The sequence below is a fragment of the Haematobia irritans genome, chromosome 5 (assembly GCF_050003625.1).
Source record: "Haematobia irritans isolate KBUSLIRL chromosome 5, ASM5000362v1, whole genome shotgun sequence".
In the NCBI taxonomy this organism is placed as follows: Eukaryota; Metazoa; Arthropoda; class Insecta; order Diptera; family Muscidae; genus Haematobia; species Haematobia irritans.
The window spans coordinates 165,628,483-165,654,796 of NC_134401.1; the positions used below are offsets into that span (position 1 = coordinate 165,628,483).

At 30.8% G+C, this 26,314-nt stretch overlaps 1 protein-coding gene and 1 long non-coding RNA gene across 5 annotated transcripts in view; both read right to left on the reverse strand.

Moving 5' to 3' along the window:
• HisT (Histamine transporter) overlaps nt 1-26,314 on the reverse strand; it is a 175,582-nt gene that overhangs the window by 76,423 nt on the left and 72,845 nt on the right. For 2 of the 4 annotated variants that reach the window (XM_075309837.1, XM_075309838.1), the window contains exons 2-3: nt 25,305-25,519; nt 13,561-14,468 (exon numbers count right to left, since the gene is read on the reverse strand). In XM_075309837.1, the coding sequence (XP_075165952.1) occupies nt 13,561-13,690 (130 nt within the window). In that variant the 5' untranslated portion in view covers nt 13,691-14,468; nt 25,305-25,519. The remainder of the gene's footprint in view (nt 1-13,560; nt 14,469-25,304; nt 25,520-26,314) is intronic. The other 2 variants (XM_075309840.1, XM_075309839.1) reach the window with 1 other exon arrangement.
• LOC142240436 (uncharacterized) lies at nt 9,977-10,767 on the reverse strand. Its single transcript, XR_012723274.1, has 2 exons — nt 10,275-10,767; nt 9,977-10,209 (listed from the first exon to the last, which is right to left on the reverse strand). It is a non-coding gene; the product is annotated as an uncharacterized LOC142240436 (long non-coding RNA).

Genomic DNA, 26,314 nt, shown 5'->3' on the forward strand with positions numbered 1-26,314 from the left:
AAATAATTTTTTTGCCTTCTTGTCGAGAAAAAGAAAAGAAAAAGTTTAGATGAATCAATAAAAAACAAACCATGGAACCCTCTTCCGTTTCCCTTTGTATGGCATAAAAGACCTGCAACTTTGACTATGCTTCCGTTTCCAGACAAACTTAACCCTTTCGACCCTGAATTTTTATAGGTATCGCTAAAATTTTTTTTTTACTTTTAATCATGTTGAAGTCATTTAAGAAGCGTCTAGCCAAAATTTCGGGTCGCTACGCCCATTCGTTTAGGCGGTACAGAATGTTGCCTGTGGGCAACTTTGGGCAATTGTGACTACAAAATAGTTTGTTTTGCATTAATAGACGTATTACGTTTTATTGGATTTTTGTTAAGTTTTTTGTTATTTTACAGTAAATATATACTTAGATGCGCGCGTGAGTGGAATTTCAATCACGCTCAAACACATTCACGAAGAAATATTTGTACTCACGCACGCCATGTGGGTAGGAATTCACGGTCACGAAATTAATTCACGAAATGAAAAGTCATACTCGCGCACGATCACACATGAACAACGTTTATGTCTCACGCTTTCGCACGATTCACGACAATTTTCGTAATTCACGACAAATCTCGTGAGTCACGAATATTTTCGCAACACGACAATTTTCGTGGCTCAATAAAGTTCTGGTAATTAACGAAATTTCTCGTGATTCACGCTATTGAGTTGGATCGTGAGGGTGGGTTGGATCGTGAAAGTAAATTTTTATCGGGAGCGTGTTTTCGGAGAAAGTTTACTGACTCACAATCACGAACACAATTTGATTTTAACTCACGCTCACGCGCCACACATTTTTCTTTAATCCCGTTCACGCATATTCACGAGATTTCGTTTAAATTTAATTCACGGCTTCGCGTGAATCACGCGTGACTCACGAAAATGTTTTGTTTTTTTTTTTTGTTTTTTGTTTGTTTTTAACCCATGTCAATTTAGCTGGCGGTGTAAAAAACCAAAGTATTATAAAGCGTCAATATTCGTGCTAATCCACTAGTATGTTGCCAAGAAGTGGCTTCCTCCCTTTTTACGATTCCTTCCAAATTCCCCACTGCACTGCAGATATGTTTTCCACATCATCGCCGCATTTCTCGTCACTGGGACATCCCAATTGAAGTTCAAAATTTTTTCAAAATCATTGTTTTTCAAACCTTTTTTCTCCAGGCCTTATGTTCAAAAATATGTAATTTTACTACCACAATTGCCTAAAGTTGCCCACAGGCAACTTTTCAATTTTAAAAATTTCTCATCTGTTGTTTTTTCGCAATTCTAAGATTTGACTTCCAGAAATATTTTATTTGACATGTACTACAATAGATTTAATAAAAACTTTCAACATTTTAGTTGTAATTTTTGAAAAAAGTCACATGTATAAAAACCTCTTTTTAAATCCGCAAATATTTTTTTCTTGAGGTACGTGCGTATTAATGAATTTTTTTTTTGCTAATTGACAACCAAATTAGCTGATTTTTCATTCAACTTGAAGAAAACACTTGTAGCTTTCGATACCGTTACAGTTTTATGAACAAAAACAAAAACAACGCTGACAGTGAGTCTCAAAACACAAAAAGTTGCCCACAGGCAACTTTAGGGTCGAAAGGGTTAAACGTCTGCCGGCTGTGGCTTCTTCATTTCTTTCTTTTCCAAAACAGAAAATGCAACAATAAAGCATTGAAGCGCTTCCAGCAGATATACGAGTAATTGCACTTTTTACCAACTTATCTACCAAGTAAGAAACAAAAGAAACATCCCACGAACAAGGAGAATTCCTAAGAGAAAGTTATGACCAACCATGGAAATTGCGTCACAACACTGCATGCTTAGAATGCTAGCCTATCTCCAATGCTGGAAAATATGTTCTTTGATGTTTAACCATATATATACAAGAAAAAACTAAACTAAAGAAAGATGTTAAAAAGAAAATTGGTTTAATCACTTTTGCCTTTATTGTGGGGGGGTGAAAAATGAGAATCCAATTTGAGAAGAATTTTCAAGGAAATTTAATCACCACATAAGGAGCATGATGTGCAACCAAGATTTAAAATTAAATGATCTAAACCATCGGTATATTGAATTTTTCTAAATTAATGTTTGTTATCAATAAAAAATAGCATGCTACACGCAAAAAAATAATTCTTTCCTCCCAAACGAAATTTTAGACAAACAAAGTTCGTTTCTTATTTGCTTTTCGCTGTAAGGAAGTGTATTTGGAAGAAAAGTATGTACTTTTTGTGATAAACGTTTATTCTTTTCCAGGATGTAAAAACAATTTCATAAAGACAAACTCAAAAAAATATTGTTTTCTTGCTAATTGCATTTTCCCTTACATCTTTCTCACATCCACGAGGTTTTTTAGTTCTTAACACCTTTTCCTGTAATACCAACAATGTAGAAAAAATTATATGATTTTATAAATTTAAAATTGTTTTTACCTTTCGCCTGGACGGAGAATCGAACCGCGGACCATGCACTTTGTAAGCCAACACACTAACCACTGAGCTATGTACCTGTTATGGTCATCAATAGATAAATATCCATATAAGTTATATTTATATAGCATAGCTTGCGGCGCCCACGAACCGAATAAACAAAGTTTATTTAACAGAAACAAACATTTAGTTTGGCACCGTGGAGCAGTGGTTGCTACCTCCGACTTGCATGCCAAGGGTCGTGGGTTCGATCCCTGCTTCGACCAAAGTTTTTTTTTTTTACATATATTTCAGATATGTTCGGAAGATTCCGAAAAAAATGTTCAACATTACATTGTAGTATATTAAATTTTGAACTGTAAAATGTGTCTTATTAAAGACCTAAAGCCAGAAAAGAACAGTGTTTGATATAAACGAAATGGACTGTGTTGTTGTTTCAAAAATAACTTTTTTTATTGAAAAAATAAAAATTTTGTAACAAACGATTTTTTTTTGGTGATAAAAGTTTAAAATTTTCGAAGCAATTCAAAAAACTCTAACAAAAGAAAAACGTTTTCGGTACACGTTTTCCAAACGTTTTTTTTCTTTGCGTGTATTGTGAATTAATAGCAAAATCAAAGCTCTGGGCAGTAACTGTCCGGGTGAGCTAATAGTTTCATCCATTATGTCATCAATGAATTTTTCTATAATAATATATCTTCCATTCACAATAACAGATTATTGTGAATGAGCTATCTAAAAAATCGACCTAATGAATTGATTGAAATTAGTGGGCAAAAATAACCATACATGTAGGCGAACGCTTGTTTACATGTTGCAATGGTTAGCACGCCCGCATTGCATACACGATTGCCAATCGACCAAAATTTGGAGAAAATTGTACCAAACAAAAAATCTTCTATAGAAAATTTTGTTAAAATTTTATTTCTATAGAAAATTTTGTGAACATTTTATTTCTATAGAAAATTTTGTGAAAATTTTATTTATATAGAAAATTGTGTCAAAATTTTAATTCTATAGAAAATTGTGTCAAAATTTTATTTGTATAGAAAATCTTTGTCAAAATTTTATTTATATAGAAAATTTTGTCAAAATTTTATTTCTATAGAAAATTTTCTTAAACTGTTATTTCTATAGAAAATTTTGTCAGAACCTTATTTCTAGAAAAAAAATTGTCAAAATTTTATTTATCTTGATAATTTTGTCAAAATTTTATTTCATTCGTTTTATTTTGTTATTGTTGTTTTTTTGATTTCAGCTTAAAACCAAGCATTGACTAAACTACAGGTGTAGCTTAAGCTTGGTTTTAAGCTGAAATAAAAAAAAAACAACAACAAATTTTTATTTCTATAGAAAATTGTGTCAAAATTCTATTTCTATAGAAAATTTTGCCAAATTTTTTATTTCTACAGAAAATTTCGTCAAAATTTTATTTTACTTGATAATTTTGTCAAAATTTTATTTCCATAAAAAATTTTTGTTAAAACTTTATTTCCATTTCGTAAAAATTTTATTTTACTTGATAATTTTGTCAAAATTTTATTTCTATAAAAAATTTTTGTTAAAACTTTATTTCTATGGAAAATTTTTAACAAAATTTTATTTCTATAGAAAATTTTTTCAAAATTTTAATTATATATAAAATTTTCTAAAATTTTTATTTCTATAGAAAATTTTGTCAAAATTTTATTTCTATAGAAAACTTTGTCAAAATTTTATTTCTATAGAAAATTTTTGTCTAAATTTTATTTCTGTAGAAAATTTGGTTAACATTTTATTTCTATAGAAAATTTTTAACAAAATTTTATTTCTATAGAAAAATTTGTCAAATTTTATTTTTATAAAAAATTTTGTCAAAAATGTTGTCAGAACCTTATTTCTATAGAAAATTTTGTCAACATTTTATTTCTATAGAAAATTTTCCATAGAAATTTTTTTTCAAAATTTTATTTCTATAGAAAATTTTGTCAAAATTTTATTTCTATAGAAAATTTTTTCAAAATTTTATTTATAAAGAAATTTTTGTCAAAATTATATTTCTATAGAAAATTTTGTCAAAATTTTATTTCTATAGAAAATTTTGTCAAAATTTTATTTCTATAGAAAATTTTGTCAAAATTTTATTTCTATAGAAATTTTTGTCAAAATTTTATTTCTATAGAAAATTTTTTTCAAAATTTTATTTCTATAGAAAATTTTGTCCACATTTTATTTCTATAGAAATTTTTGTTCACATTTTATTTCTATAGAAAGTTTGTCCACATTTTATTTCTAAAAAAAATTAATTTTATTTATATTGAAAATTTTGTCAACATGTTATTTCTATAGAAAATTTTGTCAAAATTTTATTTCTATAGAAAATTTTTGTCAACATTTTAGAAAATTTTTGGAGAGGAATACATTGCAAAATTTACCAAAACATCAAGAATTCTACCAATCGACCATTTTTGGTAGAATTCTACTAACTGTGGCAGCCGTAGGCGCATCTCGTCTTGTTGTTGTAACAGTTTTTAATGTTCTATGCTTGTGTAGTTCAACTAGAAGCCAGATCAAGGAACTCTGCGACAAGGATGGGGTTTGTCCAGAGTGATCTGGTGGTGAGACGGGTAGGCCCGGCTAAGGGCAAGCAAAAAGGTGACGAGTGTCATGTGGGTAGGCCCGGCTAAGGGCAAGCAAAAAGGTGACGAGTGTCATGTGGCCCTTGATTACAGATGGGACACACGTCAGCTACTCTGCTGTCAATCACTGATAAGTATGAATTGAGGCGGCTGCAATTGCCCGATCTTAGTTGGGCCAAAACTACCATGGTCTGCCGTGGGAGGTCTTTCTGCCCCGGTTCTATGGGCGGCGGTCGGATTAAGAGAACAGGATTAACCTTGTAGCTTCTCACCGCTTCGGCTGCAGTATCCTCATGAATCCTGTTCAGACCTGTCTGGTATACTGCCTGATCTAGAGGTTTTCTTTTGAAACGCTGGATCTCGGGTGAAGATCAACCCTTACATTCCTAGGTGGGGGTTGTCTATCCACAAGATGGCGATTTGGATGACAACTTCGATAGCAACCCAAGAGGTACTGCTTTGACAACATGTAAATGTGTCGACGCACTGGGATGATCTTGGTCCCCGCATAAAGGTGATCCAGGTTTGTACTGCGTAGACATCCTGTTGCGGTTCTAAGGGCAGCGTTCTGACAGGTCCGTATGTTATTCCACTGCGTATCACTCGTTTGAGGTGTCCACACTGGTGCTGCATAGTTTACCACTAACCGGCCAATTGCCGTATATGTAGTCAACAAGATTTCTTTGTCCGCACCCCAAGTGCTTCCGGCAAGCGACATGAGGACCTTGTTTCTACCTCGGAGCTTATCACAAATTGCAGTGACATAGGCGGACGACTTAAAACGGCTGTCGAATGTGACCCCGAGAATCTTGGGGTAATTTGTGGTCGGATTAGTCGTAGAGTTCCTCAATCTGCTGCCACTACATTCAACCTATCCGTCTCATTTCCTTCTTAATTTATGACGAGTATGACCTCTGTGTAGGTTGTAGAATTTGTAGAATGTAGAATTTGTAGAATGTAGAATTTGATTAATAGACCCCTAGAGCACAAATTAAATCGATGTTTGGAAATGTCCAGATGAGTGACATTTAAATCATGTATTCGATTGAAATTTATATTAACGTGCGATTTCAAATAATTTATGGAAAACACATACTCTCGCCATTGATAACGCCATCTGTATAGACCTAATAGAATTTTCTTAATATATTATCAGTTCAGTTTATTATATATTTTAGAATCTTTCTCGCCCACGACTCAGTTGATTTGCCTTAAAATTTGACATAAAAGAGAATATAGTCCATCTATTTTTGGCCTAAGACTTTGAAGTGTTTATTTGGTGCCTAAAAATATGCAACAAAAATTGAGCAAATTCACTGTTACAATGTCAATTCACAATTGTCACCTTTACCCACCATTGAAGGTTTGCTGTGTACTTGGGCTTGGATCCTTCTCCACTTCTTCTCCTCCTTCTTTTCGTATGCAAAAGATTATATCTTGTGAAAAGGTAAGGTCAAGTACTATTTGATTTGTTGTGAAAACCAAAAGTGCTACAACGACATAGAAGGGGTAGCAGAGAATAAAATCAAGGGTCAGAGGATACCGACCACACACTCCTTTGCTCTAAAAGACAAAAGAGAATGTCACCAACAATCACTGCGACATCCGAGCCAACAATAATATGGAATCTTGTGGATATTCTGTGTCTTGGTAGGTTCAGGTCAAGTTCCATACAAACAAAAACATTTAGGTTATGTGCCTCGCAATGCATGAAATGTGGAGGAATTTTGTCCCTGTTTCAGACAGTCTACGTTCTAAGGAACAGTGATTGGTAACATGTAAAATTCCAAGTAAGTAGGAATGGAAGAATTCTGCGACATGCCATCTAACCAGTGAGGGGGTTCTAACCATTGACCACAACTTTCTATCACGAGAACCTAATACATTACCTTAGACGTTGGAACTAATTAGGAGTTCTTTGTATGTATTAGGAGATATTGTTGGATACCCAGAATAGGATAGGATAGGTTAGGTTAAAGTGGCGGCCCGATTAAGATTCAGGCTCACTTAGACTATCCAGTCCATTGTGATACCACATTAACTAAAAGTACCTATTACATATAGGCACTTTTAGTTTTAACCGCTGAACCTTCTCGATTATTTTCTTCTGTTGAACCAACCAGATTGTTCCAAAAACATTAGCAGACTGCTTAAGTTAACGTTTTCCAGGTCCGCCAGTAATCTAAAGCTATATGCTCCTAAAATTTGTTTACGCTTTATACAAAATGCAGGACACTCACACAAGAGGTGTTTAATTGATTCCTTTTCCTCCGCATCATGACAGCTCATACAATAGTCATTATACTTCGCACCAATAGTTTTTGCAAAATCGCCTATCAGGCAGCGACCCGTTATAGCAGATATCAGGTGTGATATCTGACTTCTCGAGAACACTAGCATATCTAGTGTGCGGTTTAAGTTTTAATGGGGCCATCGAACATTTGCCATCATAACAGACTTCTCACGCAGTATGAGCTTGCAGGTAGCCAGGGGCATACCAACAGATTCTAGTTCCCCTGGAATATGTAAGGTAGTCCCTAGCCTCGCCAACTCATCCGCTTCGCAGTTGCCCGGTATGTTCCTATGGCCAGGCACCTATATTAGGTGACTATTGTGCTGCTCAGCCATCTCATTGAGAGATTTGTGGCAGTCGATGGCTGCTTTCGAGTTAAGGAACACAAAGTCCAAGGATTTTATTGCAGGTTGACTGTCTGAGTATATATTATTGCCAACATTTTTTTGGAACATTACTTCTCAGCCAATTCGCCATCTCTCTTATTGCTAATATTTCAGCCTGAAAAACACTACAGTGATTAGGTAATCTTTTCGCTATTCGAAGTTCCAGATCTTTAGAATATACTCCGAAATCCACATGTCCATCCAATTTGGAGCCATCAGTGTAGAAATCTATATATCGTTTATTCCCCGGGGCCTGTGTGCACCACGCCTCACTGTTGGGAATTAGAGTTTCAAACTTTTTGTCGAAAAGTGGTGTCGCCAAAGTATAATCCACTACGTTAGGCACATCTGGCATTATTTTAAGGAACGAACTGTGACCGTAACTTTTTTTCCGACCACAGCGATAGCTCGCGAAACCGCACAGCCGTTGTTGCAGCTGACTGTTTGGCCAAAATGTCTAAAGGCAATAGATGCAGCATGACATTAAGGGAATTTGTTCCTGTCTTGCTGAATGCGCCTGAGATACACAAGCATACCATACGCTGAACTTTGTCTTAACTTGTCGGCTGGTGAAGTACCGGCCACCAGACTACAACACCATATAGCATTATAGGTCTAACCACTGCCGTGTATAGCCAATGCACAATTTTTGGTTTTAGCCCCCAACTGTTTCCTATTGCCTTTTTGCACGAGTACAAAGCTATCGTGGCTTTTCTCGCTCTTTCTTTAATATTAAGCTTAAAGTTCAGCTTCCTGTCCAAAATAACGCCAAGGTATTTTGCACACTCTCCAAAGGGAATTTCAATACCCCCTAAGGAAATGGACCTAACCGTGGGAGTTTTGCGATCTTTGCAGTACATGACTAGTTCTGTCTTTGCAGGATTTACCCCAAGACGATTCTTTCGCCCATTTCTCAGTCATCCGGAGGGCTCTCCGTATAATATCTCTGAATGTGGATGGGAATTTTCCGCTGACTGCTAGCGCCACATCATTTGCGTATGCCACCACTTTTATCCTTTCTTTTTCTAGGGAAACCAGTAGGTTGTTTATAGCAACATTCCAAAGAGGAGGTGATACTAGGAGGTGAACTAGTCAGCTTCAATAAAGTTGACTAGTTCATGTAATGCGGTCTCAGTAGACCTGCCCTTCGAGTATGCATGCTGTCGTTTCGAGAGCAAACTTGAATCGACGCTAGTTCTAAGATAAATATATATCATCCTCTCCAGAGTCTTAAGCTGATTGGTCGGAAATCCTTCGCACTCGAGTGAGAGGCTTTTCCCGCTTTAGGTATGAAAACGACTTTTGTTTCCCTCCACTTTCTTGGAATATATGCTAAGATGGTACATCCTATATATATCGCCGACAACCAGGGGATGATTCCGTCAGTCACTGCTTGTAACTCCGCCTGAGTAATTCCATCAGGTCCGGGGGATTTGAATGGTCCAAAGCTATTTAACGTTCATTTTATTCTAGATTCCGATACAATTTCCTCGATAGGAAACGACCGATGAGTCCCTGTGGCACCGCCAGAACGGAATATGTTAATAAACGTCACAGTCTGAACCATGATTAGGTTAGGAATAGTGGTAGCTCGTTATTTCAGTTACTTTGACTATTTTGTCCACTGTGATACCACAATGGTGGACTTCTCGCTTATCACCGAGTCCGGTCCGATTCCATATTAAGCTCCTATTTACAGCCGAGTCCGAACAGTGTTGCCCATTATGTTGAAAACACATATAGAAGAAGGAGAAATGTCACAAGCATTACTAAGAGAGGTTAAACCATAACTGAAAAACTAGGAATGATCTGTGGGATTCGAGCTACCAATTCGTGAATATGGATTCAGTGAGCTTGAGGCAGACAGTTGCACAATCTTTTTGCCGATGAAGTCTTTAAGAGCAAGAAGTTAGAAAGTTTTAGTTTTCGGTTGGGAAAGAAGCCCCTTAAGTGAAGGGAGGTATTCATTGATCCTCACTTCTACACAGAGAATACAGATTGATTGTGATAACCGAATTTATTGCCAACCTCCTTTTGGCAGTTGCAGCAACCTTCTGTTAGCAGTTGTGACACCCGACAAATTCGGTCGACACAATCGAATTATGGAAAATCCAACTAATACTATATATAGAGTTGGTTGTATTAGACGATAGAATTGGTCGTTGCTCCTTTCTTTATATGGTTATATCACCCACCTTAACCGAATTAAAAATGTTTTTTTCCCTTCAGAATATTGTATTTTATTCATATTTTTTTGAATAACAGAAAAGTACGTAAAATTACAATACATTAACAATTAAAAAATATACACCTTTGAAAGTACACCCTCCAGCATTGATTGCAGAATTGACAGGCAATGGTAGTTAAATCTTTGGAACTCTTAGTATACAAGTATTTATAAGTGGCGTCCGAACTGAGCACATGATAAATGGGATGACATAGCCAGTCTAAAAACGCAACAAATTAAATCAGAAAATTAGTGTGGAGTTTTAAAAAATAAATAAGAACATACTCGCCACCATCACTTCCTTATGTGTTCCATAGATAAAGAAAGACGTGGAGATGAATTTTCCCATTAGAGCCGCTTTAAATTTGTAACATGGTTCAAACTTTTACCTTTTAACACTATAAAATTGTTCCACATCTAAAACTCGATCCCAAACAATTGAAGATAGGAACTGTTTATATGACTCGTATCGAATATGGTGTACTTAGAACAGTTTCACACTGCGCGAGTTGTTCATGAAATATTTGATAGGCAATCCACCAAGAGTTCAAATAAACTGAAGCTGAAAATACTCTGATTTCAGTAATTTTTATTGTTTTAAATTGAAAAGACACGTTTTCCTTCAACATTGAATAATTTTTAATAATATTAATGACATTTGAGAAATATTTCCAAAGGAATTCGGTTGTGAATATCAATTGTAAGTTCTGAATACTAAATGACAGTTATGAAGGTTTTTTAAGGTTGGTTGCGCGTATCGAATTCAATCAAATTTTTTAAAAAGAGAGACATTTAGTTCGGACAACTATTTGACTTGTATTACAAACAAAACTCTATAATAATAATCGTCAAATGGTAGTAGGAACGAATTAAGGTTGTAAATAATGTAAATTGATTGACACAACTGTGATTTCATTGTAGATGCAGAATTTTTATTACAACAATCAATTTTCAACTAATATGTTCTCTGTGTGTAGAGCCTGGATATCGAAGATCAAGATCATCATAGGTTATCAACTGAATATGTTGTAGTGAAAAGGAAGCTTTATAAAAAAAGATGTAGGGCCAGAACTCCATCTTCAGACACATATTGTCGTGGTTCTTTCCGAACCAAATTCCTTCTGATGCTTTCAGAAGACAATCGAGTGATATGAATCGCTCCAAATTACAAAAATTTGTTGATACAAGACGTTGCAGAAATTATTTTCGTAAGGGTTCAAAGGCGTCCTCTAAACTGAGAGACTGGTACACTCTCCTTAGTCTTAACAGGCAAAATTTGTCTTGTGTAACGCGCGACAAATCACCTTCAGAAGTTACTGAATGCACAACAAGCACTCTTCGCAATACAGGATCTATTTCTCTGACGTTATCCTTCACTTTGAAATTACAGAGATTCGGAATCGAATATCTCAACTTGCCATGGAGCTAATCATGGAAGCTTTGGTATCACAATGGACAGAATGTTTGAAGTGAGCCAAAAAAAGGAAAGCCACTATACCTAACCTAATCATAGCAACTTAGGTCCAAAATCGCTCTGGCTTGTACTTGAATTTTCTAGCTGTTATTCCAACCTTGATACCACTTTAAAGAAAGGCAGATCCTTTTCCTAAATCCAATTTTTTGGAGTTATCTCTAGTCAAGAAATCCCCGAAGGTTATTTCCTGTAGCCGCAGAAGAAGAGAAGTAAATAGCTCCCAGTCTGCTTTATCAAAGGAGATATCCTTGAAGATGTTTTCTCCAGCCGACACAGATGTTTGTAGTTCGCATTTTGGTGTTTGGAAACGGTAGTCATATTATTATTGGAGGCATGTGATGATACTCTTCGCTATGTAGGTATCCACCCTCCCGATGTTATTCTTCGGTTTGTGATTACAGAAATTCGGAATCGATTTTCGTAACCACTTGAATCTGAGATCGTACTCGCTTGCACTAGATTATTTGTGGCTATAAATAGAAGATTCATTTAAGAAATGCCCGATGATTATTGCCTCCGGCCGACGTAAATGGTGGGTGATTGCTGTTGGAAAACTCGTCCTCAAAAGTGCGGTAAATAGCTCCCAGTGTGCTGTAGCAAAGCAGAAATCTCGGAAGATTTTGTCTCCAGCCTACGCAGATATTCGTAGTTTGGTGTTTGGAAACGGTAGATAACCTTTTTTCAGAGGCATGCAGGTATCCATCCTTCTGATGTCATTCTTCGCTTTGGGATTAGAGAGATTCGGAATCGTTTTCCATACTCTCGCTATCCAGGCACCCACCCTCCCGATGTTATTCTTCGGTTTGTGATTACAGAAATTCGGAATCGATTTTCGTAACCACTTGAATCCGAGATCGTACTCGCTTGCACTAGATTATTTGTTGCTATAAATAGAAGATTCATTTAAGAAATGCCCGATGATTATTTCCTCCAGCCGACGTAAATGATGGACGATTGCTATTGGAAAACTCATCCTTCAAAAGAGTGGTAAATAGCTCCCAGTGTGCTGTAGCAAAGCAGAAATCTCTGAAGGTTTTGTCTCCAGCCTACGCAGATATTCGTAGTTTGGTGTTTGGAAACGGCAGATAACCTTTTTTGAGAGGCATGCGGGTATCCATCCTTCTGATGTCATTCTTCGGTTTCTGATTAGAGAGATTCGGAATCGTTTTCCATACCCACTAGAATCGGAGATTCGGGAAAACTCATCCTCGAAAAGTGTGGTAAATAGTTCGGAGACTGATTTACCAAAGTTCATAGAAGTTCTCTGTCCATACGCAAGACAGGACAAGATCCGGAGATGAAAAAATTTAATGTACATGTCAGGCAGTCTAGGCCACAAGGTTCGAGAGATCCATAGTAACATTAGAGAAGATTCTCCTAGATTTGTTAACAATCTAAATCATCTACCTGAAAGGCATTCTTCTCTATCGACTATCTTTCTGATTCCTAAATTAATTAAAAATTAGATTTAACTATGGTAACATCCGGAAAGTTTCTGCAAAAGGCCTCTAGAGGGTCGTGGAAATCTGCAACTATATGATGGATATTCTGCATTCTGGAGTAGATCTAGTATTTTATGACTCTCTTACTGATTCCTAGATTCAGATCTTTAATAATTTTATTATATTTAGGTTTTATATTTGGCCACTGTGTGATACTCCCTATAAGAACGAATTATGATGTTATTTCATCTAATAATGTGAATATATAATAAAGATTATCACGTTAGGTATAATAACCGGAATAAATACAATTTGGAGATAATTGAAAAATAAAATGTCCATAAAATGTTCTCAAGAAGGTATAATTCCAATAAAATCGTCCCTAACGCAATTATCTTGAGTCGCTAAGAAGCCCCATGACACTGTCCCATATCCTATTTATTCTGATGATGAGAAATATCAGAGCCCTCCTTGCAAACTGGTGTTATAACATTTTAATGAAAATTTCATTCATATGAACCATTTCTTCCCCTCCTCCCCCCTCCCCCATGACTTTGTAAACATTCAAACCAATATCAAAGCACTTTGGCTGGCTACGAAATACCCTTTTCGTTCGCTTAGTCTCTAACATTTACATGATATCATTCATTATTACCTTCATTATTCGGTGCTGATGCGGATGCTTCCTTTTCCAATGCATCCTTTGGCTTTATTAGATCCGTTGATTTGCTCGAAGGTATGTATGGATCAGATATTTCACTTATACTTGAGGTTTTCAAATCCATTATGAAGCCAAGACTGCTGCAATGGCCCTTTCAATGGATGGCAAGTAGGCAGGCAGGCAAACAAGCTAGGCAGCAATGCGGAGCAAAGGAAGGAGGAAACACTTTTTCCTTAATTTCCTTTCACTTTTGCTATTATTTTTCCACTTTGCCACTGCTTTGTGGCTACTGACAGATGCAGCTTGGGCAACCTTATTTCTCTGGTAGGTCAGTAGCGATAGCACCACTACCTTTGGGAACAGAAGGAGGGAATGTTCCACTTAACTAGCTCCTCGAATTGAAATGAGGTGATTTCTAGTGGCCGCGTTAAAAGTTCTCCATTTGTTGCTGAGCCAAGGCTTTTTTTTGGATTTCTAGGTGGGAATGTGGTGGCAACCACTAGCGACCTGCACAGCGGATGGTGATACCCGGATGTGCGTATGTAGCTTTGGGAGATTGTAAAAAGGTATATGCTGCTGCGTTTATTGGGGTTAAATGGGTGACTGGCGTTATTAATTGACGTCGGTGGTTTTCCAATTCTGCTGAAAGGTTGGTGGTCTTTGGCGGGTTTCAAAGGTCTTGATGAGGGGTTTCAGCTTTCAGCTTGTTCGACTTTTGACGCCTTGCCTTTTTTGGCTTCAGTGTTTAATGATTTTTTTTGCAAGCTATGCTAATTTTTAGGTAATCATTACAGCTGCTGTTTTCTGAGTCGTTTACTTGCGTTTATGCTTCGGTCTCGGTAAGAGTTGCCTTCGACTTTTCCGCCTCTTTTGAGTGTTTGTGGGTGCCACAGGTAGAAGATCTGAAAAAGAGAACAAGATAATGAATCTATTGAATAAATGAAACATTTTAATTACGACATTAATTTTATAAATTCATTTGAATGCCATTGTAAAGTGGTTAGCATTTTGTTTGAGTGATTAAAGTAGTTCAGTTTTACACCTGCACAACACTAAGGGAAATAATTGAGGGTAGTATACGGAAATAATTTAAATAATTTTGAAAGGATTGAATTTTTCTACTGTACAAGGTATAAGGTTTGCATTGTAAGGATGATTTTTGCTAAATCGTGTTTACTTAATTCACAATAATATATTATTGTGAATTACTATTGCCATTGAGCGGTAAAAATGATCTAGTACTAGGTAAGTTTATTATTATGCAATTATTTGACAAAATTTTCTATCGAAATACATTTTTAACAAAATGTTCTATAGAAATAAAATTTTGACATTTTTTATAGAAATAAAATTTTGACAAAATCTTCTACAGAAATAAAATTTTGACAAAATTTTCTATAGCATTAAATTTTGACAAAATTGTCTATGGAAACAAAACTTTGACAAAATTTTCTATAGAAATAAAATGTTGACATTTTCTATAGAAATAAAATTTTCAATAGAAATAGAATTTTGACATAATTTTCAATAGAAATAAAATTTTGACAAAATTTTCTATAGAAATAAAATTTTGACAAAATCTTCAATAGAAATAGAATTTTGACAAAACTTTTTATATAAAAATAAAATTTTGACCACATTTTTTATAGAAATAAAATTTTGACAAAATTTTTTATAGAAATAAAATTTTGACAAAATTTTCTATAGAATTAAATTTTGACAAAATTGTCTATAGAAATAAAACTTTGACAAAATTTTCTATAGAAATAAAATGGTGACATTTTCTATAGAAATAGATTTTTCAATAGAAATGGAATTTTGACAAAATTTTCAATAGAAATAAAATTGTAACAAAATTTTCTATAGAAATAAAATTTTGACAAAATTTTCTATAGAAAAAAAATTTGACAAAATCTTCAATAGAAATAGAATTTTGACAAAACTTTTTATATAAAAATAAAGTTTTGACAAAATTTCCTATAGAAATAAAATTTTGACCACATTTTTTATAGAAATAAAATTTTGACAACATTTTTTATGGAAATAAAATTTTGACAAAATTTTCTATAGAATTAAATTTTGACAAAATTGTCTATGGAAATAAAACTTTGACAAGATTTTCTATAGAAATAAAATGGAGACATTTTCTATAGAAATAAATTTTTCAATAGAAATGGAATTTTGACAAAATTTTCAATAGAAATAAAATTTTAACAAAATTTTCTATAGAAATAAAATTTTGACAAAATTTTCAATAGAAATAGAATTTTGACAAAACTTTTTATTTAAAAATAAAATTTTGACAATATTTTGTATAGAAATAAAATTTTGACAAAATTTTCTATAGAAATAAAATGTTTGCAAAATTTTCTATAGAAATAAAATTTTAATAAAATTTTCTATAGAAATAAAATTTTGAAAAACTTCTATAGAAATAAAATTTTGACAAAATTTTCTATAGAATTAAAATTTTGAAACAATTTTCTATATAAATAACATTTTGACAAAATTTTCTATAGAAAATAAATTTTGGCAAAATTTCTATAGAAATAAAATTTTGGCAAAATTTTCTATAGAAATAAAATTTTGAAAAAATTTTCTAAAGAAAAAAAATTTTGTCAAAATCTATAGAGATTAAATTTTGGCAAAATTTTCTATGGAATGAAAATTTTGACAAAATTTCTATAGAAATACAATTTTTACAAAATTTTCTATGGAAATACAATTTTTACAAAATTTGCTATGGAAATAAAATTTTGACAAAACTTTCAATAGAAATAAAATTTTGAAAAAATTTTCTATAGAAATTAAATTTTGCAAAATTCTTCTATAGAAATAAAATTTGGCAAAAATTTTCTATGGAAATAACATTTGGCAAAAATTTTCTATAGAAATTAAATTTTGCAAAAATCTTCTATAGAAATAAATTTTTCAATAGAAATAGAATTTTGACAAATTTTCTATAGAAATAAAATTTTCTATAGAAATAAAATTTTGACAAACTTCTATAGAAATAGAATTTTGACAAAATTTTCCATAGAAATAAAATTTTGACACAATTTTCTATATAAATAAAATTTTGACAGAAATTTCTATAGAAAATAAATTTTGGCAAAATTTCTATAGAAATAAAATTTTGGCAAAATTTTCTATTGAAATACAATTTTTACAAAATTTTCTATGGAAATAAAATTTTGACAAAACTTTCAATAGAAATGAAATTTTGACAAAATTTTCTATAGAAATACAATTTTGACAAAATTTTCTATAGATATAAAATTTTGAAAAAATTTCTATAGAAATAAAATTTTGACAAAATGTTTTATAGAAAAAAATTTGACAAAATCTTCTATAAAAATAAAATGTTCAGTACGTTTTTTTTAATTTGCTAGATTTTTGGTAAAATTTTCTTCAAATTATGGTAGATTACTTTTGGTACGAGTGGCAGTAAGTTGTGATCAATTGGTCCTTACGGGTATACTTGCAGGCAAATTCCCTGTGAACCTAAGTTTGCTTGAATTCAAACCCCTTAAAGTATGCTATAAAAATTATAAATAAATTTCTATATTTATTATGAATTATTATATTAACTAGAGATTTTCAATTACTACATAGTTAGTAAAAGAAATTTTTATAAAAATCGTTTGCCTATAATTTCTCTGCAAATCTCTATTACTATCCTTCTTTTATAGAGCTTTTCCATAATGATTCCATGAAACTTGTTATCCTTTTTAAATTATACATATATAGTTTCTTAAGAATATTTTTTACGATTTCCCAAGTATTGTGTAATTTGTAAATATGGGTCCTTAAGATAGTTTTTCATGCTTATTGGATTTCCACTTAAATTGAATTTTTATAGCAGCTACGCAAAACAAATACAACAACAACATTTAGTTATCCTCAATTTAAGCACACCTATTATCTTTTAATGCAATGGTTTATTTGTGTTAGTACATTGTTGGAATTTAAGTGTTCACATGTTTCCAACACTCGCCTTTTCACCCTACCATCCATGCCGCCATGCCTTACGAGCCTTTGTATTATATTTCTTCCTTATGGGTAGTGTGTGTAATCACTAAAAGCCCCATTTAATTTATTATTCTATATGACCTTTTTAATATGTTGAGATCATGTGGCGTTTCAGGTTAGAAGAAAATAAATTTGTATTAACAATAAAAAAACATATATAAGCGACAGCCGAAGTAAAAAGATGCCAATGCCATTGCCACAGAATATCGGATGTCGTGTATTTTTCCGGGCAGCTGGGTGTATGATGGACGAATTGATTATTTATATTTTAACGATATAATTTCAACTGTTCTGTTGATATTTAAAAACCGTATTTTATGATAATTGCTATTTGCACCAGCAAAAAAAATCAATTTCGATTTTTGCACATTTTTTTTATTATTATTGAATGTGAAAATAAATAATTACTTTATGGAAAATATGTTTCTTCCGTCTTTTTTGACCGAAAAATAATTGTAACCTCAAAAACTTAGAGTTGTGAAGAGATTTTCATTTTCAAACATATTCGTTCAGAGAAGGGAAGAGAGTTTCGGAGGCAGGAGCATATGTTTACATGGTGATAGTGTTATATTTGTGTCAATTTGGTAGGAAATATGGCACACTACACAGTTCAGTCCATTGTGATAACACAGTGCTACCCGTCTCTATGTTTAGCTCAATGGCAAGAGGATACGTCCTTTATTGTAATCCCTAAAGCAGTACAGTTAACTTATGAGTAATGTCCCATTACCATACAATTCAATTAAAATTACATTTAAAATAAATTCTGCCTGAAAGTATGCACTTACTTCCTTGTTATAAGAATTAAGAGAACTCAAAACTGAAACATAAACTATGTTGGAAAAAATGCCTCCTGGAAATATTGCAGGAAATCTAATAATTTCTAATACGAGGGTGGTGCGTTAAGTAGTTAGCCTTCAAAAAACATATTAAGAAAGTGGTGATTTATTTTTCCAAATATTATACATTTAAAAGTGCGAAAAGAAATAAATTTTTGACAACATTTTTTATAGAAGTAAAATTTTGACAAAATTTTCTATAGAAATACAATTTTGGAAAATTTTCTATAGAAATAAAATTTTGACAAAATTTTCTATAGAAATAAAATTTTGACAAAATTTTCTATAGAAATAAAATTCTGACAAAATTTTCCATGGAAACAAAATTTTGACAAAATTTTCCATAGAAATAACAGTTTGAAAAAAGTTTCTATAGAAATAAAATTTTGACAAAATTTTCTATAGAAATAAAATTTCGGCAAAGTTTTCTATAGAAATAAAATTTTGGCAAAATTTTCTATAGAAACGAAATTTTGACAAAATTTTCTAAAGAAAAAAAATTTGACAAAATTTTCTATAGAAATAAAATTTTGGCAAAATTTTCTATAGAAATAAAATTTTGGCAATATTTTCTAAAGAAACGAAATTTAGACAAAATTTTCTATAGAAACGACATTTTGACAAAATTTTCTATAGAAATAAAATTTTCACAAAAATTTCTATAGAAATGAAATTTTGACGAAATTTTCCATAGAAATAAAATTTTGACAAAATTTTCGATAGAAATAAAATTTGGACAAAATTTTCTATAGAAATAAAATTTTGACAAAATTTTCTATAGAAATAAAATTTTGACAAAATTTTCTATAGAAATAAAATTTTGGCAAAAATTTCTAAAGAAAAAAAATTTGACAAAATTTTCTATAGAAATAAAATTTTGGCAAAATTTTCTATAGAAATAAAATTTTGGCAAAATTTTCTAAAGAAACGAAATTTAGACAAAATTTTCTATAGAAACGACATTTTGACAAAATTTTCTATAGAAATAAAATTTTGACAAAATTTTCTATAGAAATTAAATTTTGACAAAATTTTCCATAGAAATAAAATTTTCACAAAAATTTCTATAGAAATGAAATTTTGACGAAATTTTCCATAGAAATAAAATTTTGACAAAATTTTCGATAGAAATAAAATTTGGACAAAATTTTCTATAGAAATAAAATTTTGACAAAATTTTCTATAGAAATAAAATTTTGACAAAATTTTCTATGGAAATAAAATTTTGACAATATTTTCTATAGAAATCTATTTGTGAAAATTTTGACAAAATTTTCCATAGAAATAAAATTTTAACAAAATTTTCTATAAAAATGAAATTTTGACAAAATTTTCTATAGAAATAAACTTTTGACAAAATTTTCTATAGAAATTAAATTTTGACAAAATTTTCCATAAAAATAAAATTTTCACAAAAATTTCTATAGAAATAAAATTTTGACAAAATTTTCCATAGAAATAAAGTTTTGACAACATTTTCTATGAAAATAAAATTTTGACAATATTTTCTATAGAAATCTATTTGTGAAAATTTTGACAAAATTTTCCATAGAAATAAAATTTTCACAAAAATTTCTATAGAAATGAAATTTTGACGAAATTTTCCATAGAAATAAAATTTTGACAAAATTTTCTATAGAAATAAAATTTTAACAAAATTTTCTATAGAACTAAAATTTTCACAAAGTTTTATATATAAATAAAATTTAAAAAAAAAAATATTCTATAAAAATAAAATGTTGATAAAATTTTCTATAGAAATAAAATTTTCATAAAATTTTCTGTAGAAATAAAATTTTGACAAAATTTTCTATAGAAATAAAATTTGGACAAAATTTTCTATAGAAATAAAATTTTGACAAAATTTACTATGGAAATAAAATTTTGACAACTGTTTCTATAGAAATAAAATTTTTTTTCTTTCGAAATAAAATTTTGACAAAATTTTCTATAGAATTAAAATTTTGACAAAATTTTCTAAAGAAACGAAATTTAGACAAAATTTTCTATAGAAACGACATTTTGACAAAATTTTCTATAGAAATAAAATTTTGACAAAATTTTCTATAGAAATTAAATTTTGACAAAATTTTCCATAGAAATAAAATTTTCACAAAAATTTCTATAGAAATGAAATTTTGACGAAATTTTCCATAGAAATAAAATTTGGACAAAATTTTCGATAGAAATAAAATTTGGACAAAATTTTCTATAGAAATAAAAATTTGACAAAATTTTCTATAGAAATAACATTTTGACAAAATTTTCTATAAAAATAAAATTTTGACAAAATTTTCTATGGAAATAAAATTTTGACAACATTTTCTATGGAAATAAAATTTTGACAAAATTTTCTATAGAAATAAAATTTTGACAAAATTTTCTATGGAAATAAAATTTTGACAATATTTTCTATAGAAATCTATTTGTGAAAACAGTTTTGACAAAATTATCTATAGAAGTATATTTGTGACAAATTTTTTTATAGGAAAACAGTTTTGACAAAATTATCTATAGAAGTATATTTGTGAAAATTTTGACAAAATTTTCTATAGAAATAAAATTTTAACAAAATTTTCTATAGAACTAAAATTTTGACAAAGTTTTATATATAAATAAAATTTTAAAAAATATTCTATAAAAATAAAATGTTGATAAAATTTTCTATAGAAATAAAATTTTCATAAAATTTTCTGTAGAAATAAAATTTTGACAAAATTTTCTATAGAAATAAAATTTGGACAAAATTTTCTATAGAAATAAAATTTTGACAAAATTTGCTATGGAAATAAAATTTGGCAACTGTTTCTATAGAAATAAATTTTTTTTTCTTTCGAAATAAAATTTTGACAAAATTTCGGTAAAACATTTATGATTTGACACATATACAGAGCAGGGGATATTTATACTCCAAAAATGGGATAAACTTCTTAAATAAAATAATAACACATTTCTTTTAAAGAAAACATTTTTTCCGTACTAACTACAAAAAGTTGACAAAAGCTTCAAAATAACTTTTTTTAAATTTGGTAAATTTTTGGTAAAATTTTCTTCAAATTTTTGTGGATTATTTTTGGCGCTAGTGGCAACCGTAGTTGGATCGCAATATTGGTGAACATTTTTTTCTTTGTTATTAATTCAAACTTAATGCAATTATTTTATCTTCAACTAAATTAGACACTTTAATTTTTTGATACCAGCTTTGCCTTTAACGATTATACATTACTGCAATTCATGATATTTTTGCAATATTTCCTCTTTGTATGTGGGCACATCTCATTAATCATTATATTATACTTAATTTAACTTAACCGCTAACTAATTTGCCTAATCAAATTAAACATTGAATTTATTCATTGTCAAACGAATGAACGAACAAAGAAATCAATGTCATATTACTGCACTCATCAAATATAGTTCATGTGGGCAAAGCAAAAATTTTATACATTATGAGATAAATGACCACACAACAATGGGTTCTTTTTAAATCAATTATTTGCTAAAATACAAATCGACAAGCACACACGCACATACATCAACAATTGTTAGTGACAAATTGTATTCAAATGTAGAATTCTTTCAATAGCATAGACTGACCATATGCAAATGATGACTGCCATTAATTCACCCATTTAAGATAATTCTTGGTGGGATATCTCTCATCAACAATAACTAATCTAATCTGAACTACATATATCAATCTCTACATCATTACTCTGTCTTGAAGCTTGATTGAACCGCTATGGTATTGTGACCAAACCACAAATCATAATACCCCTTTACCTCTTTGCCCATTTGATCAACTACAATTTCTTCTCACTAACATAATCGCATTTATTTACCACAAGTACTCAGCACATACATGTACTGACATAATGATAATGTCTGAGAGGTTCACGGAGAAATGTCTGATTATGGCGAGAAGAGTGAAGTAAATTACGCACAATAACACAATCAGAGAGCGAGAGTTGGCCAAACAAGAAGACGGACATATATATGTCTTCATTTACGTAAACGACGATGAATATATCCGATATGAGTGAACAATACCAAAGACAATAAACTCTAGGAAGATAGGAAATAGGCTACTGAGGAGATCAAACCATTTACCGTGTTAGTTTCATACTCGAACCAAACGCGTATACGACAAGTATTGACATATCATTAAAATGCAAATAAAAATAAATTAAGTGCACGAAATAAATTTCCATAAAGGGGAAAATGTAATTTTTTTGTTGTAGCCTAAAATTTAACATTGTTTCATTAAGAAAATTAAGTTTTTCATTTAAAAAATAAAAACGAAAAATAAATAAAAAAATTACAAACATGTATGGAACTAACATGGTAAATGCAACATTTGGTATGACGCAAGCCAATTTCCTATCTTCCTCAAGTTTATTGTCTTTGAACAATACCCTACGATTATATACACACACATTTATGTTCATACTTATGCTCGTCGTTTTGTATCACTGACAAAATTTGCAAATTTTTTGAAGGGCACTAACAAAATATCAGTTCTCTAGAGAGACATCATAAAGCGCAGTGTAAACAATACAATGTTGTACCCAAAGACAATAAACTTGAGGAAGATAGGAAATTGGCTTGCGTCATACCAAATGTTGCATTTACCATGTTAGTTCCATACATGTTTGTAATTTTTTTATTTATTTTTCGTTTTTATTTTTTAAATGAAAAACTTAATTTTCTTAATGAAACAATGTTAAATTTTAGGCTACAACAAAAAAATTACATTTTCCCCTTTATGGAAATTTATTTCGTGCACTTAATTTATTTTTATTTGCATTTTAATGATATGTCAATACTTGTCGTATACGCGTTTGGTTCGAGTATGAAACTAACACGGTAAATGGTTTGATCTCCTCAGTAGCCAATTTCCTATCTTCCTAGAGTTTATTGTCTTTGGTTGTACCTTCTGCATATTTATACTGCGGGTTGATTGTGTATGTTCAGGAAACCAATTGTCATTAATTTAATAAAACAAAATGATATATTGGAAAATATACTTCATCCCACTTTTTCACTGCCGATTCTATGTTTAGCTCGGGACCTCATTTTTATAGGCAAGTCCGAACAGTGTTTCACATTACAGAGAAATAACTTAGAAACACTTTCAAACACTGAGAAATGTCACCAAATTTGGTCATATTGTGTTTTCTTTTCGATTGTTTGTTTTGACAAAAACTATAAAAGTCGACTTTTTTATTCCTAAATGAAAATGGCAGTTCGATCACCGCGTAGTTATGAAAGAAAATTTCTTCTAAGTACTCAAGTTCATCTCTGATTGTCCAATGACAGGAGTTCATATTGACATGTTTCTGTCTTAGAAAAATTAAATAAAATTATAAATTAGCTCTTGAGCCTCCAGAATAAAGTTCTGGATCCGTTTCTAGACAAAATGCTGCATTAGCGCCTTTTTGTATGCCGTGGAATAATAAGGAGCAATTTTTTTTCCAATTTTTACGGTTCGTTGTGCTTATTTTAGTAATGTAGAAATAAAAGAGAAATCATATAAATCATTTTTATTACACTGAACCGAATTCGAAAAAAATCCCTAAATTTATGGAAATTCCCCACGAAATCTCCAACTCAAAAATGCTGTCCCCAACCACGAAAAAAATATTCCTAATTTGAGGGAAAATCTTCAATAATGGCAACAATGGGCAAAATCACCAATACCAAAATATTTAAAGGAAAAATCTTCAATACTGGCAACACTGGTCAAAACCATCAATTCCAAAATTCTTAAAGGAAGCTTGAAATCTTTGGATCCAAGTAAAAAATTGTCTTAATATGTGGAAAAAATAAACTTAGGATAAAATCCTTAAAATAAACCTAAAATTTAATTATTGTCTCATTTAAATTAAAGAACATACAATTTAAATAAAATATTTCTTCCTTTAATTTAAGGAAAATTTGCCCTATATACTACTTTAACGGAAGGACACACATTTCAAAAGTATTTTAATTTGATTTAAATGTTAAAGCTAAACTTTCTTTTTTTTATTTTTTTAAAGAAATTTATCCTTAATATTGTGTAAATTGGGTAGGCTTATATATAGGGTTCATAATCATTCATAATAAGTCAATACAGTTTTCTGTGTATATTGGTAACACTCAAACTGATATGACCTTATTGTACCTACACAGAAAAAATTTCCGTAGTTAAACTAACACGAAATTTAACTTATATTTATTGGAAAAAAATTATTTGCTAGTAGTTAAATTTTATTATTTTTTTTCGAAATTTTCCACAGCTTAATGAAATTTTACTTTTTTTAAGTATGTCTCTAAAAATTTATGAACTAAACGTGGGTATAAAGTTCAATGACCGTACATATAAGTTCAATATGAACTAAAGCAAAAGAAGATTTTAGTACGATTCCCACAAATAGTAAGAATGAACTATTGTATGGTTAAAATGGTTATGATTTGGCACCAATGATTTTCTTCTTCACTTTTAGTTCATTTTTTGTTCTATGAGAGGATGTAATTTCGTGAAGTGCAGTTAAAAAGTACAACAGTGCATTAAATTTTCCCGGTTTTAACAACGTTTTGTGGAAATCTCAAAAAATGTGGAATAAAATTTAGTTCAATTTCGTGCGTCATTTCGTCATACTTCCTATAAAAGAGTTTACTTTTTTTCGGTGTAAAACTTTAAAATTAATAAAAAAATCAATTAGGCAAACTAAAAGCAAAAGGTAAGAATGAATAAAATCATTTATAATTTTATTTTAATCTAATTAAGAATTAATTGCTTCTTCTCAAATATTCGAATTGTTGATTATATAAATAAATGAAAAAAAAAAAAATAGATCACACCTGAAAAATAACAACTAAACTTACCGTTTTAATTAAAAACACTTGAATGCAGTCATCTAGCAACCATTGATAATGCAATGATAAGCTTCGAGTAATTTAATTGATGATATGATAGGTTCTCACTTTGTTAAAAAAATATATTGGTAACTTAATGTTAAGACATTAATCTTTATTATCAAACTTTATCACAGATTAAAATTTATTCGAGTTAACTTTGTATACTGCGGTGGTAATGGAATCTATAACAGTTGGGGGGCATATTCGAAAAATGTAGAGTGTTTGGGTTTGCAATCACAACAACACATAAAAACCACATGTTATGGTTTTCACACCAAGCGCCACGCACTCTGAACTCTGTGAGATGTGTGTTAAACAACACTCTCTCATTTGCATAAATTAAAACAACAACAACAACAAAATGCCACACTAGCAGCAATTAATACAACAACAGTGACGACAAATTACGATGAGAATTGAATTAAAGCACTCAAAATGTTTAAATGAAGCAAAAACAAAAGCATATATGATTATGCGTCAGTCATCATTAAGATACGAATACCCCAACAAAACTTCCGTTTTAATGACGCACTTCGTTAGAGATTAACTAGTGAGCTGGTAAAGTGAAGAAACCAAAAAAAAAAACATTTTAATTATACAACGAGGTTTGAAACTTTTGAACAAAGATAATAAAAGAGGAAGATGGGAGATTGGCTACTGAGCACATCAAACCATTTACCACATTAGTTTAATACTCGAACCAAACGCGTATACGACAAGTATTGACATAGCATTAAAATGCAAATAAAAAGAAATTAAGAGTACGAAATATATTTCCATAAAGGGGAAAATGTAATTTTTTTTGTTGTTGCCTAAAATTTAACATTGTTTCATTAAGAAGATTACATTTTTCATTTAAAAAATAAAAACGAAAAACAACTAAAAGATTACAAACATGTATTAAACTAATCTGGTAAATGCAACATTTGGTATGACGCAAGCCAATCTCCCATCTTCCTCTTTTATTATCTTTGCTT